The sequence below is a fragment of the Amphiura filiformis genome, chromosome 11, assembly GCF_039555335.1.
Source record: "Amphiura filiformis chromosome 11, Afil_fr2py, whole genome shotgun sequence".
In the NCBI taxonomy this organism is placed as follows: Eukaryota; Metazoa; Echinodermata; class Ophiuroidea; order Amphilepidida; family Amphiuridae; genus Amphiura; species Amphiura filiformis.
The window spans coordinates 36348066-36366694 of record NC_092638.1 but is presented as its reverse complement, the minus strand read 5'-3'; the positions used below and the strand labels follow the sequence as shown (position 1 = coordinate 36366694).

The 18629-nt window shown below is 36.9% G+C and overlaps 2 protein-coding genes across 2 annotated transcripts in view; one reads left to right on the top strand and one right to left on the bottom strand.

Annotated features, from left to right (window-relative positions):
* LOC140163657 (uncharacterized) overlaps nt 1-8046 on the bottom strand; it is a 32120-nt gene extending 24074 nt beyond the window's left edge. Inside the window, 5 exon segments of the mRNA XM_072186972.1 lie at nt 3-55; nt 624-736; nt 1690-1763; nt 2350-2497; nt 7754-8046. Coding sequence (XP_072043073.1) covers nt 3-55; nt 624-736; nt 1690-1763; nt 2350-2493 — 384 coding nt within the window. The 5' untranslated portion in view covers nt 2494-2497; nt 7754-8046.
* A 296-nt stretch (nt 8047-8342) lies between these two features.
* LOC140164792 (E3 ubiquitin-protein ligase RNF185-like) lies at nt 8343-17193 on the top strand. Its single transcript, XM_072188157.1, has 5 exons — nt 8343-8708; nt 13610-13741; nt 15187-15241; nt 16322-16442; nt 16957-17193. Exons 1-5 carry the CDS (start codon nt 8482-8484, stop codon nt 17052-17054), a joined length of 633 nt encoding a protein of 210 aa, XP_072044258.1. The 5' UTR covers nt 8343-8481; the 3' UTR covers nt 17055-17193.
* The last annotated feature ends 1436 nt before the right edge of the window (nt 17194-18629 follow it).

The window sequence follows — 18629 nt, the reverse complement described above, 5'->3', positions numbered from 1 at the left end:
CTAGGACTGAGCACGATGCCGTCCTTCTCCTCTTTGATTCGTTCTTTTGCATCTGCTGAATAAATCCAAGATAGTAATATGCATTACAAGTAGTCAAACAGAGACTGCAGCCTTAAAACAACTGTGAAAGCTATGCTTGATACAATGGTTTTTTTTTTAATTAATTAAACTTTGAGGATTACTGCATCCATTTTCTTCTTTGGTATATACCACAATGTAAATGTAAACATTGCAGCAGCGCATGGCATGTGTACGGCAGTCTGATGTGGATATATTTAACCTGTATGCGCACTGTTAAATACAGTGTACATCCATACTTTATGCTGAGTGTGCCGTACTGGTCACCTGCTATTGAAGCACAGAATAAAAGGTGACAAGCTCTGTATTCACAGAGAAGAAAATCATTGGTATGGAAGAGAAAGAAATTGAAAACCTGCGTAAAATTTAAAAAAATGTTCTAGTTTAGTATTTTCAGTATTTTTTTTAAATTATAAAAAGGAAGGAATTTATGAGATTTTTGAGAAATTAATAATTTTCATTTATGTGCACGGGAGTTTTGAGGCAAACTTTTTTTTGCCTAATCTGAAATAATCTTGTGTACATGGAAAAGGTCACAAGCTTACCTGGAAATTTTCTACGAAGTCCTCCTTCTTGAAAATGCAGAGGTGATGGCCCCCTGGACTTCTTGCCTGATGCTGCACTGTGCCATAACTCAGGGTCCCAAATGCCTTTCTCACTGTAATTAAATAACACAGAACAGTTTTATATAAATTTGTATTTCCCCCACTCCATGGGATCTGCTGATGTGTCAAGCAAACTCCTGATCATTCTGACTGTAATAAAACATGACACTCATCTAACACCTGAATTTCCCTATGTGCTGGACTTTAAAAGAATCATTCCATTTCCAAAAGGCTCTGTGTCATTTTTCTTTAACTGCAAGTTATCTTATTCCAAGAAAGCAACTACAAATTCAGCTCACATTTCAAACTCTAATGGTGACCCGCAGGTCAAATTGCTAGAATTTACAATAATCACACCTAAACAGAAACAATGCAATTTGCAGGCAGCAGCTTAATCAGCGCGCACCAATATTGCCATATTGAAACAAACTATACAATACAAACTATACAAACATCCAACCAGAACCCCACACCACCCTACGTAGGCACAAGTGGGGTTCGAACTCGCAACCTATGGATTATGAGCCTTATCCACTCGGCCACACATGCTCCTGTTAAGGCTGTTATTAACACATTTCATACCCTTTTTATACCCGGACATTTATAAGTTTTCTGCAAAACATGTTGTCTTGTAGGTATATAATATTCCTAACATTGATTTTTATATAAAATAAGTTACATGAAAAGACAAACATTTTTCATCTAAAATTTACACCCCAAGCTTCATAATTGTTAGAACAAGAGGCTGCAAGAGCGATATTCAAACTTTTTTAGGAATCTTGCAGTACAGTATGTTAAGACAGATCCTTACTCTTTATACTACTGTGTGAAATATCACTCATTCAGGTTCCCCCATTTGAAATGCACACTCCATGTGTGGAATATTAATGTCATGTCTTCCATGGGGGGGATATGAATTTCTAATGGAATTACACATTCTGCCTGAAAGTTAACAGTGCCAACAGCCACAGTGTAACTTGCAGATTGCAGAAAACCATGTACTTACTCGCAGAATTCTCCTGCCAAACATTTGGGTCTCCTCCTGGTAAACGGACTGTCTCTCAGCTCAAGAAGTTCATCCTATGAATGAATATATAAAATGTTTAAGGACCTTACATGATCATCAGAGGTAGTTGAAAGCTGCAAACAGTTAAAAGTAGAAGTTTGAAAAAGTCCTTGGTGTTTTCCAAAACTTCGCCAAACTCATGTTCAGGGGGAAAAGTTCATTTTGACATTAACTTGTGAGTTGTGAAGGCAGCCAGGCAATTCTGCGAAGGCCTGACAGGGCAATCACATACTAAAGAATTCATCCAAAGTTACACATTTTGGGGGCACCCAAGGCAATTACCTTCGGTGCCTCTGGTTCATTTTTTCCCTGCAAATTTAAACATATATGCCAGTTTTCTACTAGTACTTCTACTTTTTAATTACCAGAAGTAATGTGCAAGGTCTTCTACTTCTACTTTTTAATCACCAGAGATGATGTGCGATATTTTCTACTTAAATACATTTCAATCACCAGAGGTGATGTGTGAGGTTTTCTACTTCTACCTTTCAGACACTATTCCATGTACAGTAAACATTTTGGCCCCTAAATGTAAAATACTTGTGGTATAGCCTTTAACAAATTACATGCAGCCTGTGAGATCAAATATATTGTACTCACACTGGTATAAATTAAGAAGCCATGTTTTCCTTTGGTTGGTAGTGTCTTGCCTGGTTTCATCAGTTCCCTATCCACGCTTTTTAATGAGATGGCCATCCCTTCCTTCTCACTGCCAGTCTCTTCAGATTCCCCTTTGCTGATCATATCTCTGTGTGACAAAAAACCAACAATGCAAAACATTTAATTTATATGCTGTATGTTACCACAAACTCTATTTTAAAGTTGATATTATTAGACTGCATAACAAATTTGTAAACCTAAGGTAAGGTAAAGGTAAAGGAGACGATCCTGTATAAACAGGGATCGGAGTGCCCATCTCTCTTTCATTGCCGATTGGGTCAGACTCCTCAATGTAATGTTGCTATAGGGGATCGCTACACCTCCTCCACAGCGAGTCTGTTACCTTCAGGGTTTTACACAGTTTTTCGCGTTTTCGCGTCCAGGACGCTTTTTGTACTCACTGGACCCGGAAAAAGAAAGATTACATAACCTGAATGGGTCCAGCAGGCTGTGTTTGGACCCAGAAAAATCCCATCCAAGAAATTGTAAACATGGTAAATAGCGTTGGCGACATTATTGTAACGTAATATTTGCACGATCCAAAGAAAAGTCTACAGTTCCCCTTGTATCACTATTATCAAACATCTGTGCATGAAATAGCGATGGGTGAGCCCACACTGTGTATCATGTAGCAGCGATTTTAGTAATTGTATGTAATTTATGAATGAATGGGAAGTTCTTAAAAAATTTGCTGTGAGCCGACTGAGCTCGGTGGTACATTTCCTGGTGACAATTACGAAAACACATTTTTTGCGGTAGATGTATTTTCAACTGAACAAATATAGCAAAATAACAAATAATTTAGATGATTTAAGTAGTGCATATTATTTGGTAGTAATTGTAGTTTTTTTGAGAATAGTAGCCGATCGTGGTAAGTCATCTTTTATCCAATAATTCGGCTCGACTTGGATAGGTTTTGGGTGCCAAATTCGACATACTTCATGCGCGCCAGTACTGAGTGAAGATGGCATTTCTGGGTGTTCCGCCTTCCGTACATCGGATGCATAAGTGCAATTTGGACCCACAAAAATTAGCTTGGGACCCGCAAATTTCAAGTAAATGGGATCTGAATGGGTCCAGCATAAAAAAGTGGACCCGGTTATTTGAGAGCAAACTGTGAACCCTGGTTACCTTCCCAGCATTTAAGAATGCTGGTACCCATTTTACACCTGCGTGGAGAGGAGTAATCGAGATAAAGTGCCTTACTCAAGGGCACAACACCATGGCGTCGTCGGGGCTCGGACCCGCAACCTTCCGATTATGAGTCGGAGCCATATTTCAGCCATATTTTGGCGATCTTTTCTTTTAGACCACCGAGCTATATAATAAAATTAAACTTATGAATTCATCAAATCAAACTTTCGCATCAAGATGTTTTAAGCTATACAAACATACCTTTTATTTCGTCAAACAAGCTTTATTTTGTTCCAAAATTCATGTTTTTGTTTCATGATTTTTGACATAAAAGAGCTGAATGCAAAACCGGTGATGCAAACTCCAAAACATTCGCGTAGCACGAGCGCTTGATGTACGCTCGTTTTGACGGCGATTTGCGCTCGCGTGTCAAGCATTTTCAAGCGCGTTTGACAGTTTTTACTGTTTGACGCAATTCTGCAATCCATTTATTCAAGATGGCGAATTTCACACAAAAAACGCGATATATTCTTCTTGAAAAAATCCCCTCATTTCACAACTTCTTTGCCACTTTCCACTCATCTGATCATCTTTTTATGTAACGGAAGTGATGCTGCTTTTATGATGGTATGTTTCTTGCTTCTCCGATAATTTTTAAATTGTTTTTTGAGACAAAAACTTCCAAGCAGAATAGCCGTTTTCACTTGTTTTCAAAATTTGTTTTAACCTTGCTTTTTACCCCATAATTTCCCTCATTTATCTAAGCCCTGCCCTCCTTCCAATACATTAAACCTTGACTTCAAAGTGTTAAGCAACTGTTAAACCTTAATGCAAAAGTAAACCTTGATGCAAAAGTAATAATTTATTCCCTATATAGCGAGGGTGGTCTAAAGGAAAAGATCGCCCATATTTTATTGTCAACGTAGATTTTAATCCAAATGGACTCCTGCTCACAGGGTTGTAGCTAGGATATTTTTAGTTCTGGGTGACATTTCACGAAAATCTGGCATATTTGGCACTTTCTTGCTGAAATGGATCAAATTCTTGACTAATTGAACAAAATTGTGCAATTTTGGCCTCTGAGCGGTGGGCTCCAGTGCTATATTTGCAGCTGAGTAGTGGGCTCCATATAACTGAGTGGTGGGTGATGGGCTCTACCGCCCACCACTGTAGCTACAACCCTGCCTGCTCATCATTGTTCCCAGTCTGTGAGTATAGCTCCAATAATTACGTTAAAATAATACAATGTAAAAAACAGTGTAATTTTGGCTTTTTCAAATTCAGAACACACAGAGATTCAAAAATAGCTCACTCCCTTTTCTAACTAAAATCATAAGTTTTTTAACTAGGGGTGGTGCACTGTGCACTGGTATGGAGAACAATCAAAACATTTTTTTTTGGTGGCTGAAAAAAAGCCTCTTTTCTGTCAAATTACCTATATGCTTAGGCCTATACATTTGGGACTCTTCTCAATCATCCAAATGGATGAGACGTGTAGGCACGTAGCTGTCAAAAATTGTAAGTCCAGAATCAGATGAACAGATTTTATAATTCATTTTATTATGCTTAGGGCTAAATTACCGTAATACTTTTTATGTTGGAAAATGTAAATCAGAAACAAATACATACATACTAGTTACACTTGCTGGCAGAGAAGAACGGCAATTTGTTAACATTTTCAGAGCGTACACAGCATAAACATGGAAGTGGGGTTAGGATTGGCCAATGCAATCATCTCACAATAATCATAACAGCAGATCTCAGATCTGATTGGCCAAATATGCGACGAAGCGGCCCTCACAAAGCGACCACAAAGCTCCGCGTATGTCCCTCATGAACAGGGGGCTCGCTTCAATCATAGCAAGAAATGCTGTTCTTTTCTGAAAGCCAGTGTTACTGTGTACAAGTACTGCTAGGTGCCATACATATTAAAGTGCACCGTACAATGTATAAAATAACTTTTTCAATAACAACAAAGTGCAGCACAGCACAAGATATTGAACTTCAAAGCAAAAGTTATACATTGTATACATGTGTATTTTCAAACCACTTCGTACACAAATAAAAAAACATGATCATCACCAGCACCAGCCTAACACTTTATCATTCTGATGTAGGCCTACAGTGTATGCCTAAAAAAAAAAAAAATACAAGTTAGGCTAATTAGGGATGCACCATTAGACTCCAAGGGGGGGTAGGAAAAAACTTCCCCCACTACATGAGGAGAAAAAAAAACTTTACTCACCAACACTAACAAACTTTCCCCACTTAACTGTGTAAAAATGCATGAAATTTTAAACAAACAAAAATTGTCGCCTTTAAAAAAAAAAAAAAAAATCCAATTAAAATTTTTTTTAATCTCATTTTTTTATTTTAAAAGTTCTAATAATAATAATGATAATATTGTTTAGACGACAATGTTTTTGATCACAATAATGTTTTCCTGTTCAGGTAATTCATTTTACTTTCAGTTTTGTAAAGCTTCCAAATTTCCCTCCCTTTTCTCTTCATTTTATTTTGTAAATTGTAAGATTGTACCAATTTCCCGCGAGCTTCCCAAATTTCCAGAGTTACCCAGTTAATCCCGGGCTGATCCAGTTCCAATAATCGAAACTCCCGGCTCCGACCGGAGTTCCAACAGGTGCTGTGTATGTGTTTGTATGTGTTTAATGTGCATTCACATACACACTTAGCCGTCGGTTCGAAGAAATCGTTGCTCCAAAAATGATTGCAAATTACACATTTGTAATCATTTTTCACCACAAAATATGATATGAAAACACAGGTGAGCAATGTATGAATATATGGAGAGGTGAAACAGGTTATTAATTATTGTCAATATTAATATTTTGCGACATTTATAATGAAAATAATTAACACTCCAGCCACCCTATGGCACCTTCTACAACTTGAGAACAAGTCCTCAAACGTTCGAAATTTGTAGTTACTACAACTGGGGCTGATCACAATGTTCACACACTGTGTTCACCTCACAGTCAATCAGTCAGATAGAATATTATCATTCTTGCTCGAGAAGTCTAGCCAAGAATTTGCTCACACCGATATAGCTTCACATTCTAGGCTAGAGACCATTGCATTCAAAATCTAGTCAGGTTTGCTGAAGCATGATGCTGTGTAAAGTAATGGAAGTTCAGAAGTAAACACTGCCGATCACAACAGGCGATTGCATCAAAAATGTTGCTGAAGCCTAAAATTACACTTCAGCAACAAAATTTTAGACTGTCCAAAATAGGCAAACCTTGCTCAAAAGATACAGTTGACTCATCGAAATAACTTTCATCAAAATTTCAATATTATTAACAGAATAACCTCCGGTGCAAAAAATTGCACCACTGTCCGACCGAAAAACGATAGCAACCAACTCTAGCAATAGCATCGAATGCGTAACTATCATGTGCAAATTCTCTAGAGTTCTTGACTCTCAAGTAATATCATTCATATAATATATATATATAATATTCAAATAATGTACATGATACATCACTGTGTCCATGTTGTTGCAAGTAATGTAATGAATGACCAATGAATGATCATGATGTCGAATACCATGATGTCCATACTCACACAATTTGATCATGTACATTACATGTATGGCCAGTTGGCCACATTTTCATTTGACAACAAAAACACTCAAGTCAAACATAAACACACACACTAGTAAAATAATGGCACATACTTTGCAGTCATGGCAGTATTTAACATCAAAGCAAGAACACAAAATTATAACACCACTGTATTGAAAAAAGCATTGTTTAATGTCAACATTGCATTCAACAATGAAGTTGATCATGACACACAATCAAGGAAGTGTTAGTCACACTATTTCCCCTTTAAAAACCACAAGATGAACATAGTACATCAGTTTGAATGCCCCTGATTGGTCCTTTAAAACTAATTAGATCTAGCATCTGCCCACACTGAGAAAATTTCACAGAGAAATTGACCTTTCTATCAAAACAACACAGGGAGCGGCCATTTTGAAATTCATAAAAATTGACGAAATTAGCATTCAATAATGCATGACATTTAAAAATGTGTGGTGTCCCAGTGCATATTTTAATTGGCTGTTTTTGTTCTCTCTGACACACATAGGACACCTTCAGTAAGCACCGACTGTTACACAATAACACACTAGTTTCCACATTAAATAATTCTCCGAAAATCATTAAAATAAAAGAGAAAATCTTACAAAGTTCGGCACTTTGATGCTCACGAAATAGAGCAATCTTGAGAGCTACAGTCGCTGCCACGTCGCGACGAAACTCCAACTTTCCTTGCGTCCTGTTCGCTCTCTGGCGCTGAAAAACCCAAGACTGGGCCAATTTCAGCCACAGAAAGACTCTCTGAACTCAGAGTTAGTGACACTTGGGCTATTTAATTAATAAATGCCACATTTTTGTCACTTTTTCTCAGCGTTCAGATGACAACAACATTCTCATAGACAGAACTTCGCTCTCACAGCTTAGAAAATGCCCGGATGTAAACAAGACTATAACGACCTTTGAACTTGAATTACACTTTGACCTAAATAGCCTTTTTCGTGAAAAATAAACACCCATCTGATCAGTTTTCATAAGTAAATTGACTTCTTAAACATCTCTTTTTATTTTTTGTGACCTTAATAATTTACTTTTTATATTATTTTCAAATTGTTTACATATATTTTTCTTTTAAATATAGATAAAAATGATAAATTTACGTGCAGAGATTCGAGGTTGTTTAAATTGACCCATTAAAAAATCGGGAGTGAAAATTACGTGTGCTTATGATTATGATTATTCTGGAAGTAAACTACTCGTAAATTTTATTTTACGCGTTTAAACTATTCATTTGACCAAGACACGTTAACTATGAAGTTAAAATTCTTATAGGAATTTTTTACTACTCATAAACTCGTAAATTTTCTATAAATTCAGCATGAATAGTGCCAGTTCAGAAGCGGCCGGTTCTTCGGCTGACGGAACAAGACATAGAAATACGTCAGGAAAGGATGACTGTAGCACAGAAAATAAACCAAACACAGGTGCAAGTGGTGGAGCTTCTGGTGGAGATGATGGAAATACACAAGAGACTTTATTTGAATGTAATATTTGCCTAGATACAGCAAGAGACGCCGTTGTCAGTAGATGTGGCCATTTGTTTTGGTAAGCTTAACTCAACTGAACATGTTAAAATTTTGTTAACAACTTTTTAAATTTTTCATCGCTGGTCATTCATTGTTTTTTATGTTTATTTGTTGTCATTTAGAATGTTAGTACCATACTCGAGAAGTCTAGCCACAAATGTGCTCATCGATAGCTTCACATTTGAGGCTATAGTATAGTCAATTATAAGCTATTATAGTACTAGAGTTTGCTCGAGAAGGCTAGCTTGCCCTAGGCACTTCACCGATAGCTTCACATTCTAGGCATGGGCAGGGTTGGCAAAACTTTTTAGCCCAAGTTGCGGGTATTAGCCGTGAAATGTCGCCTAAATAGCCAAAAAAAAATCGCCCAAATTTTAAAAGTCGATTTAGGGGTTCTACACCCCGTTTTATTTTGAAATTTTTGAAAATGCTGAAATAAATTCTAAAAAACAACAAAAACTGAAAAAAACTGAAAACAAAAAAATAAAACAAAAAAAAGCTGAAGAAAAATTTAAAGTCAATTTGAGAGGGTTCTACACCCCCCTTTATTTTGGAATTTTGGGGCGCCCAAATCGCGGGTTTGGCAACCCTGATTCTAGGAGAGACCATTGCATTCAAAATCTAGTCGGATTCGCTGAAGCATGACACCGTGTGAAGCAATGGAAGTTCAGAAGCAGAGGAGGCTTAAAGGCATTCCTACAATGCACTATGATTGGGAAATTTGATCAATATAACCTAATTTTAAAGGCAAAGTCCCCATTGCCACACACACAAAATGGTCATTTTAAAACTGCTGCCAACGAGCTAATAGTTGAGACTTAGGACTGATATTTGATTTTCTTACAGGAAACATTCATATTGTCCCACTGCATTAATTTTATTCCTAAGTCTCGATGTTATGAATTGATGTTAAATAATAGGATGAAAACCCCAGATATTTGCACACAATTCCAATGCAAGGCATGATCAACTGTACCATATGTGTACAAAAGCCAGACATACAAGGTCAGAAACCCCATTGGGTTATGGGAATGTCTTTAAACATCCTCTGGTTCAGAAGTAAACACAGCCGATCACAACAGGCGATTGCATCAAAAATGTTGCTAAAATTACACTTCAGCAAAATTTTAGACTGTCCAGATTTGGTAAGTCTTGCTCAAAAGATCCAGTTGACTCATCGAAATAACTTGCATCCAAATTTCAACATTAACAGAATAAATAACCTCCGGTGCAAAGAATTGCACCACTGTCCGACCGAAAAACCATAGCAAAGTACTCTAGCATCGAATGCGTAACTATCGTGTGCAAATTTGAAGCTAGAGTTCTCGAGTAAAGTAGAGTCCATTGCAATCAAAATCTAGTAGAAATTGATGAACCGTGTAAAACAATTTATTAAAGTTGGGTGATCGCATCAAAAATGTTGTTAAAAATTGCACTTCAACTTAATTTTAGAATGTTCAAGATAGGCAACATTTGATCTAAAAAAAAGTACAATGGACTCATCAAATTAACTATCATTCCAAATTTGAACAACAACATATTGAAACGTGTAAAAAATGGCAACGCTGTTCTGCTGAAAATGATAGCTTCGGTCTCTACTACTAGTTTCGAATGCCAAAATGTGTAAGTGGACATGTATAATAATTGTGTGCAAATAATGAATTTGAAGCTAGAGTTCTCAAGTAAATGGAATAATGGTCACATGTTGCAAAATAATGTCATTAAGGATGGGGTCTGGGCCCATTGCCCACTATAATCCATGATATCCATCCATCTAAATTTATGTCATTGTTGTAGTACAATGTACATGTATGGTACTGGTAGTGGTACGGTACTCCATTGTACATTATTTTTCATTTTGCATCAGGGTCTTAGCTAGAAATTGAGGTTTGCCCATCATTTGAATTCAAATGCCTGTCCTATAATTTGACCTTTATTTTTTTTAAACATTTACCAGACCTCTGTAGACAGCCATTGGGGGTTCAAAGAGTCTATTGTCTTGCTATGGCATTGTTTTGCAAAGCTGGTCTACTAAAAAGTCAACAGCCTCTGTCAATACCTACAATTATGCAACATCTATCAAAGGTATTAATTTTGCCCATCCCAGGAGCAAACTCAGTCAGATGGTTACTTTCCTGGGCTAGCCACAGTTCCAGGTTATGTGCAGGGTTGCCAAAAGATTTCAGCCCGAATCGCGGGTCAAATAATCGAAAAGTCGCCCAATTTTTCTCTTTACCATTGGTTTCTATGGGGCAGGAAACTATCGAAAGTCGCGGGAGCCAATGTTGAAAAGTCACCCAAATTTGTTCTTAACCATTGGTTTCTATGGGACAGGAAATTGTCAAAAGTCATGGAAAAATCTTCAAAAGTCGCCCAATTGGGCTACCAAATCGCAGGTTTGGCAACCCTGGTTATGTGGGCTAGCTAAGACACTATTTTGCATCTGAATGTGTGAAAGCAATTATTAAAGTAATTTTTTAGCTTCTTGTTAAAAGAGAAGTCTAAAATGTACATTTTGCAGGGACACATTAGGTGCGAACCAGTTTAGTCCGTTTGTTGTAAAAAATTGTCAATATCTGGAGAGAAGATGAGAATGATACTTTGATAGCTCTAAGATTTTAATGCATATTTTGAATGTTAAAAAAACCCACAGTAGTTCACATCATATATTTAGGAACACTTGACTTGATGAGTTTGATACACTCAAGTGAAGTGTATGGTATCAAAATACAAACTGCATTCTTCAACACTTGAATTAAATCAACAACAATGATAGGATTAGGCCTAGTTATATTGATTGATGTGAACTCACTGAACTATTCATATTCAATACCTTTCTATTTTCGGTACTTGAACTGATTGTCCTGAGTGTCCCCACTTAAAAAATTATCAGCATTACAAATTTGTTTCACTGTCACACATGTGTCTACTCTAATCCAATCTACTTTGTTTTAAAAAAAATATGTAACGTGGAAACTTGTGAACACAAAATCTGCTTTTAAACACAAAATTCCTGATGGAATGTATTTTTTAAAGTCTATATAAATTATAATATAATTTGATAACATGATTTTCTGATACCGGTAGTTAAAACAAATCTAAAATCTGACAATTTTTTGTTTTAAACAAGGTGCTATATACTGTACTTGGTATTTATTTAGAGGCATAATTGTTGTAGGCCAATATATCATAATGTGCAGTGACTGCAGCTCATGCTTTAAAATAGAAATTTTGAAATTAAAAAAATTGGGAAAAGTGTTGGGGTGTCTTTTTGTTCATTAAAGTGGGGCATTAGAAAAAGGGTGAGAGTGAAATATAAAGGGTAGGGTCAATTTCCACAAATGGAGCATCATTTTAATTTTTCATTTGAAAATTTTTGAAGAACTTTTGATTGGTCAAATTCCATGATCATGTAAGCACAATTTTTGTACTGCTCAGTAGGCGCTCACCAGTCAGTCTAGTCTTGTAGTTGTTCAATTTTATAGGACATTTCTCTAAGTGGTTACTTTTGAAAATAAAATACTTCCATTTCTTATGCAGAACTCATTACGGTATTGATTAACTGCGACACAATTCTAGAAATGCATAGCATAAAAATGTGATGGGAAAATTTAGCTTTGAATTATTTTTACCTAAAACTATCCATTATTTTATTTAAAATTATATATATTGACCAGACAGAAGAATACTTTCAAAATACCGTACCGGTTCTTTCTTTTTTTCCTCTTCTTCTTCTTCTTTCTTTTTTTTTTCTTCTTGGTAACAGTATTTCTCTCAGGCCTCCAGAAAATGTTCTGCTGTCTGGGAACTTAATGACAAACTTGTGCTGAACATTTTCTGTGAAATAACTGAAATAGGCCTATGTGCGCGTAGCAGATATCACAAGCGCGAAATCCTAACGGGCGGGGTCCAGGTCCCGCTTAAGGGCCCTGGAAGCTCTCAGGGTTTAGATGCTCTCTCGTGCAATCTGAGCCTTATTTTGGAACAGTTTTCTATAAAAATTTACATCCTTTTTCACAAAAAAACTCAACTTAAAATTTCAAAGTATTACTGTCAGAACTCAAAACAATTTTTTTTTTATTTTTTAACATTTTTTTAGAAGTATTTTGCAAATTTGAAGAACCACTGGACCTATTCTGAAGGGTTAGGATTATTCACAGATAATTTGAAGAAAAAAAAATGGGAAAAATTACGAAAAAAATTACAGTTTGTTATCCTGTGTAATATGCAAACCATTAACTTAATGTTTACCTCTTCATCTATCACATATTATAAATGCATGGAAAACCAATGCATCTATAATATGTGATAGATGAAGAAATAAACATTAGTTAATGGTTTGCATGTAGGATAACAAACTGTAATTTTTTCCTAATTTTTTTCTGATTTTTTTTTTTTTTTTTTTTTTTTGCAATTTTTTTTTCTGTGACCTCTGTGACCTTTCTGGGAACGCCGTTCCCGCGGTTTTTGGAGGCCTGATTTCTCTGCTTACCAACCTTGAATAACATGTTGTATTTAGGGTCTGTAACAAAATATACCGTATTTATTCCATTAACCGCTCATGCCCGTGCAGAGTCTTGGCCAGAAATCGGAAACCACCCGTCCAAGCAGATACCAAAATTTGACCCTCAAATATAAAACAACTTGTCCATACCCATGAAAGGGTCACTGGGGTCCAATGTGTCCTGATTTGGCCTTTACATGTCACTCTGAATTAGTCTCAAGTTCATATATATATAACCTTAAAATCAAATTTGTTTTAGAGCTATCATATCTGTAAAATCCATTAAATCCACCCGTCTAAAATTAGATTAGCCCGTCTTAAAGACAGGTGGACGCATGGTTGGCTAAGACCTTGTGCCCGTGTACGTGATAAAGATAATGTTACCATTCTGTTTTCTTTTTACTCTTATCTGACAGTTGGCCATGTTTACATCAGTGGTTAGAAACACGACCAAATAGACAAGTATGTCCTGTATGCAAAGCTGGCATCAGCAAAGATAATGTAATACCTTTGTATGGAAGAGGTAGCACTAATCAACAAGATCCCAGGTAAGCTGTACAAGTTAGTTAGTGACTCAACATCTATAAATTGTAAAACAAAAACTCATTGTTGTCCATACAAGTTTTGATAATTGCAGGAATTTTAAATGTTACAGGGATCAAGTCCCGGCCCCCAACTCAACGCAAAAGTTTGTAACAATGAGTGTTACCAAATAGCACAGAAAAGGGGTAATTTTTATACCAGAAGCGAGGACCGTGAAATTGGCAATATAGGTGGGTATTTAATTTGCACTGTCCGCAAAATTCAACCTGAAATCAGCAAAATAGGGGTATTTAATTTGCACTGTCCACAAAATTTGGATAAAAGGGTACTTGGGAAAATCCGTAATTTTATGTCAATATTTAGTGTCATTGAAAAGGGGTATTTGAAATTCTAGTCATTGAAAACCCCCAAAAAAGGAGTTGTTTTTGGCCAAATTTTGTCCTTGGATTTTGCATAAAAAAGGGGGGTAGGTTTATGAAAAATCATGCAAAGGGTCTTTTGTGTTGAGGGGGGGGGGGCAGGGAACAAGTTAACATTTTAAATGTATTTTTGTAAGTTCTCCTTTAATTGCTCAGTGACCATGGTGACCAAGGAGAAGTGTTTGCTGAATTAGGGTCATTTGGTGAAAAAGGAAGTCATTGTTATTGTGAGACAATGGAGCAAAAGGATGTGCAGTTTTGTACTTGTTATAACTGTCATCAATATGGACAGAAATTCCTATCATCTAGTTTCAGTGACCACCCCACGCCACATGTGTGTGCCTCGCTGAGAGGATATTGATAACTACCGTATTCATTCCAATAAGCGCCCGCGCTTAACAAAGTCATTTTGGGTGGGCGCTTATTTTTTACACTAGTTTTAGGCATCAATCACCGTCTGAAAGTATTTAGTTAGTGCGCCCTCATAAAATGAGTCCATTTATTTTGACACCACTTTTTGAGGGCGCACTAACTAAATATAGCGGCCACCATCAAAAAATACGATTTTGAGTTAAAATCACGTCAAACTTGGCCTTTAAAGGCATTTGCAGGTGGTTATTGTGAAGTATTTATAATTATATATACATCTGCCCACTATGAAATAGCGTCATAATTTAATTTTGGTGCACATTTTGGATACGTTTGATGCTCAATTTCCCACATGATGCATGTAAATGTCACTCGACAGGTAAGCTTACCGGAAGTATTTTGACAACATTAGATGGGTGGTTAATAATTTCATATTGTGTTTGTTGCAAAGTTGCTGGGTGGGCGCTTATTGGGGCATGGGCGGTTATTGGAACGAATACGGTACTTAGTAATTATAAAGAAGAAAAATATGCCCATTTTAAACATGAGTTGAAATTGACCTTATGAGGTATTTCTACAAAGTTCTGTCAGATTCTCAGGATTGTTTTAGTCTTGTTATACATGTATTATATAACTTCACTGTATTTTGCATTTTTTTGTAGAGAAAAAATACCTCCTAGACCACCAGGTGAGAGACCAGAACCAGAAAATCAAGGGGTAAGAGGCATGAAGTAAACATCTCAGAAAAAGTAACTAATCCCCCTTAAATAATGGCCATTACTCAAAAACGGGCGATTGTATTACAAATCTGTAAAATGCATTGGAAGCAGAATTTATTTCTGCACATTTTGAGACCTTATTTGTAGTGCTTGACTAAATATTGATGTCACAGTGACGTACATTTTTAAAATCAATGTAACCCAAGATTTGAAAGTTGCAGTAAATTCAATTGATTATAATGGAAAGAAATCTGTGTAATGATATCTGAGTGTTTTTGTATCATTGCTGTAAGTGCAACTTTCAAATCTGGACATCACTACATTAAATTGACCAGTGTTTTATTGTTTTCATATCATATCAATTGAGGTGTCAAAATGCGCAGAAATAAATTCTGCTTCCAGCGCATTTTACAGATTTGTAATACAATAGCCCCGTTATCGAATAATAATGGCCATTATTTAAGGGGGGTTAGTTACTTTTTTTGAGATGTTTATTAGGTATAGGTAGGTACATCAATGGACAATTACCAGGCTCTTGAGATTTATAAAAGCATTAGAGGTCCTGGCTTTGTTTGTCGGTAGAAGCTTACATGAAGTCTTTGCGTAATGTGACCATCTAAAATATATGTAAAATTTTCCACGCAAATTTGGAAAAGCAACCAATTGGGCGTAAAGATCCAAAATGTTGACAACACCCAAACCAAGTATGATAGCAACTTGATGGAGACCCGCCAGGTAGCCCATTTAAATAAGAGAGACTGACAATAGCAATGCATGGACACAATAAGAGAAAGAGGACCCTACGTAGTCATCCGTAATAAATGCAAACTTGCTCTTGCTCGCACTAACTATTATTCCAACCAGCAACGTTTGAGGGGCATGCGACCCATCAAAGGTGGATAGCCAGATAGATAGACATCTGTATAAATAGTGATCAAGAAGTCAAGTAAAAAGTTTGTACCAGACAGTCAATATTGTTGCAGCATCAATGCTATCATATTTTTTAAGCGTCTTTTAATATCATGTATTATGTTTTTGTGTGTATGAATTCATCCAATATTTTATCGTTTTTTCGCAGCCATTCCAAGGTTTTGGTTTTGACGGAGGTTTCCAGATGTCATTCGGTATAGGAGCCTTTCCATTTGGTTTCTTTGCATCAGCGTTTAATGTAGGCGACGGCAGATTTCTTGGACATCCTCGTAAGTACCTGATCAACATGTTTTTACACACCAAGTTAGATTAGAGAGTCCAAATTAGGTTGCACTTATGGAGGTTACAGATCGTTATTCCAAAGGGTTGTTATTCTGAAGTTTCATGACTCCAAAGGTTCATTAATCCGAAGGGCCAATACTCCAAAGGTTTGTTATTCTGAAGGGTCAATACTACGAAGGTTCATTATTCCCGAAGGGTCAATACTTTGAAGCCTCGTTACAAAAAATCTTCAGGTTTTTTGGTGAAATTTTAGGGTAAAAAAAGAAAAAGAAAAAAATGCTTGCCGAACCGATCTTACTTAAAGGTCCATCCGCCCGTAGAACAGGCTGGGTTTTTTTGTCGCCTAAAGGAAAAAATGAGATCTGAAGATAGCTGTAAACAGGAGGTCTTAAGAGCGGGAGAGGAGCATGAAAAAGGGGTCATCACCATGACACATACCCATCCCCCATAATGGTGACAGTGTTGTTTCATCTGTTTGTGCATTTGTTTGTTTCATTACAGCTCGTGCCCAAGCTCCACAAAACCCGGAAGAACAATTCTTGAGCAAGGTATTTCTATGGGTTGCATTTCTCTTCATGCTCTGGCTTCTGGTAGCATGAATGGACAATGAACGAGAACACTTGACCCCCAAGGACTGACCAACAGAAAAGAATGACACATACCTTTGAAGATGCATGCCACTGTAAAGAAATATTATAGGCCTGGTTTATGTAAATTTGTTTTTGTATCATTTGCCTGTCGTATCAAGGCTGAAGGTTTGGTTGGTGTAATGTGCTATTCCAGTTGAAATCCATACACCCCCTATGGAAGACAAGCTCTTTATCTTCCACACAGGGAGTGTAGATTTCAAATGGGGTTACCTGAATGAGTGACTCCATTTAAAATTAACACCCCTTGTGTGGGAGATTAAGGTCATGTCTTCCGTAGAGGGTGTATTGATTTCGACTGGAATAGCCCAGTTCCTTAAGTTTGGCTGTGGCTGGGGGAATCAGCCAAGATAGATACACTACAAAGTCATAAGTGTCTTGATTTGTGGGGAAATCACTGCTTTTGATACACAGGGGTGCAGCGGTATACCAGGGCTCAAATTTCAGGGAGGCCACCAAAGCCATTGTCAACTTCAAGGCATTCTTCATCACTTGTTGGCTGTAATGCCCTTCTTTATCTTTGCCCAGTGGCCTTGAAAAATTGGTGGCCAAAAGAAAAAATTAAAAATTTCGAGGCCTGAGGAGTACAAGCTTCAACATATAATTGGAAGGTTGCGTGTTCAAACCTCTATATTGTCTCCACCCAGGTGTATAAATGGGTACCGTGATATATATATATATATTGTGCTGGGAAGATAAAATAGACTTGTGTGGTATGAGTGGTGGACAGTTACCTCACCTTATACCTTTAATATGTGCGGTGAATGGAGAATTGCCAAGCTGACTGTTAGTAGGGCAATGCAAAATACTGAATAGTTTGCAGTCAGAGCCTTCATCAGACCATATGTGACACGGTCAAGGGAAATGAGTCGGATGTCGCTAAAAATGATTTTGAGATATTGGCAAAGAAAGTGTTAAAATTCTTTTGTTTTATATTGTTTTCAGCGATTGATAAATTGACATAACTTCGTAACGAAAAGTCGTATCAACATGGGGTTTTCAGATTATGAAAGCTCTAATTTTGGTTGATGGCCTATTCCTAGACCCATTCTATATAACTGGTATATGGTCATTTTCACGGTAAAGGGTGTAACTTTGGATTTTTAACATTTTGATCCGTAGTTTTTGTCTCGCCTGATAAGGCAGGAGACTATATAATCACTTTTCCGTGCGTATGTGTGTGTGTGTGTGTGGGGGCGTGTGTGTATGTGACAAATTTGGTTAAAGTTTTGGTTAAAGTTTGCCTTCCGCCTATTTTCTCGGAGACTATGAGTCGCACATTCCTCAAACTTGGTGGGTGGGTGCATCTTGACCCGAGACAGAACCGGTTTGTATTGGTTAGTGCGTCAAGGTCACTGAGGTCATGTAGGGGTCATCTGAGGTCAAATTAGTAAAAACTGTCGTATGGGCATGAAACTTGGTTGGTACAGTCAACATTTAAAGCCAAATTTTTGGAAGGTCATTTCAAGGTCACCAGGGGTCATCTGAGGTCAAATTAGTAAAAACTGTCGTATGGGCATGAAACTT

Excerpts from the sequence above, each read along its gene's own strand:
- LOC140164792 (XM_072188157.1), top strand. The coding sequence starts at position 8,482 with ATGAATAGTGCCAGTTCAGAAGCGGCCGGTTCTTCGGCTGACGGAACA. Across the intron at positions 13,742-15,186 it reads ACTAATCAACAAGATCCCAG|AGAAAAAATACCTCCTAGAC; the intron begins GTAAGCTGTACA and ends ATTTTTTTGTAG. Across the intron at positions 15,242-16,321 it reads CAGAACCAGAAAATCAAGGG|CCATTCCAAGGTTTTGGTTT; the intron begins GTAAGAGGCATG and ends GTTTTTTCGCAG.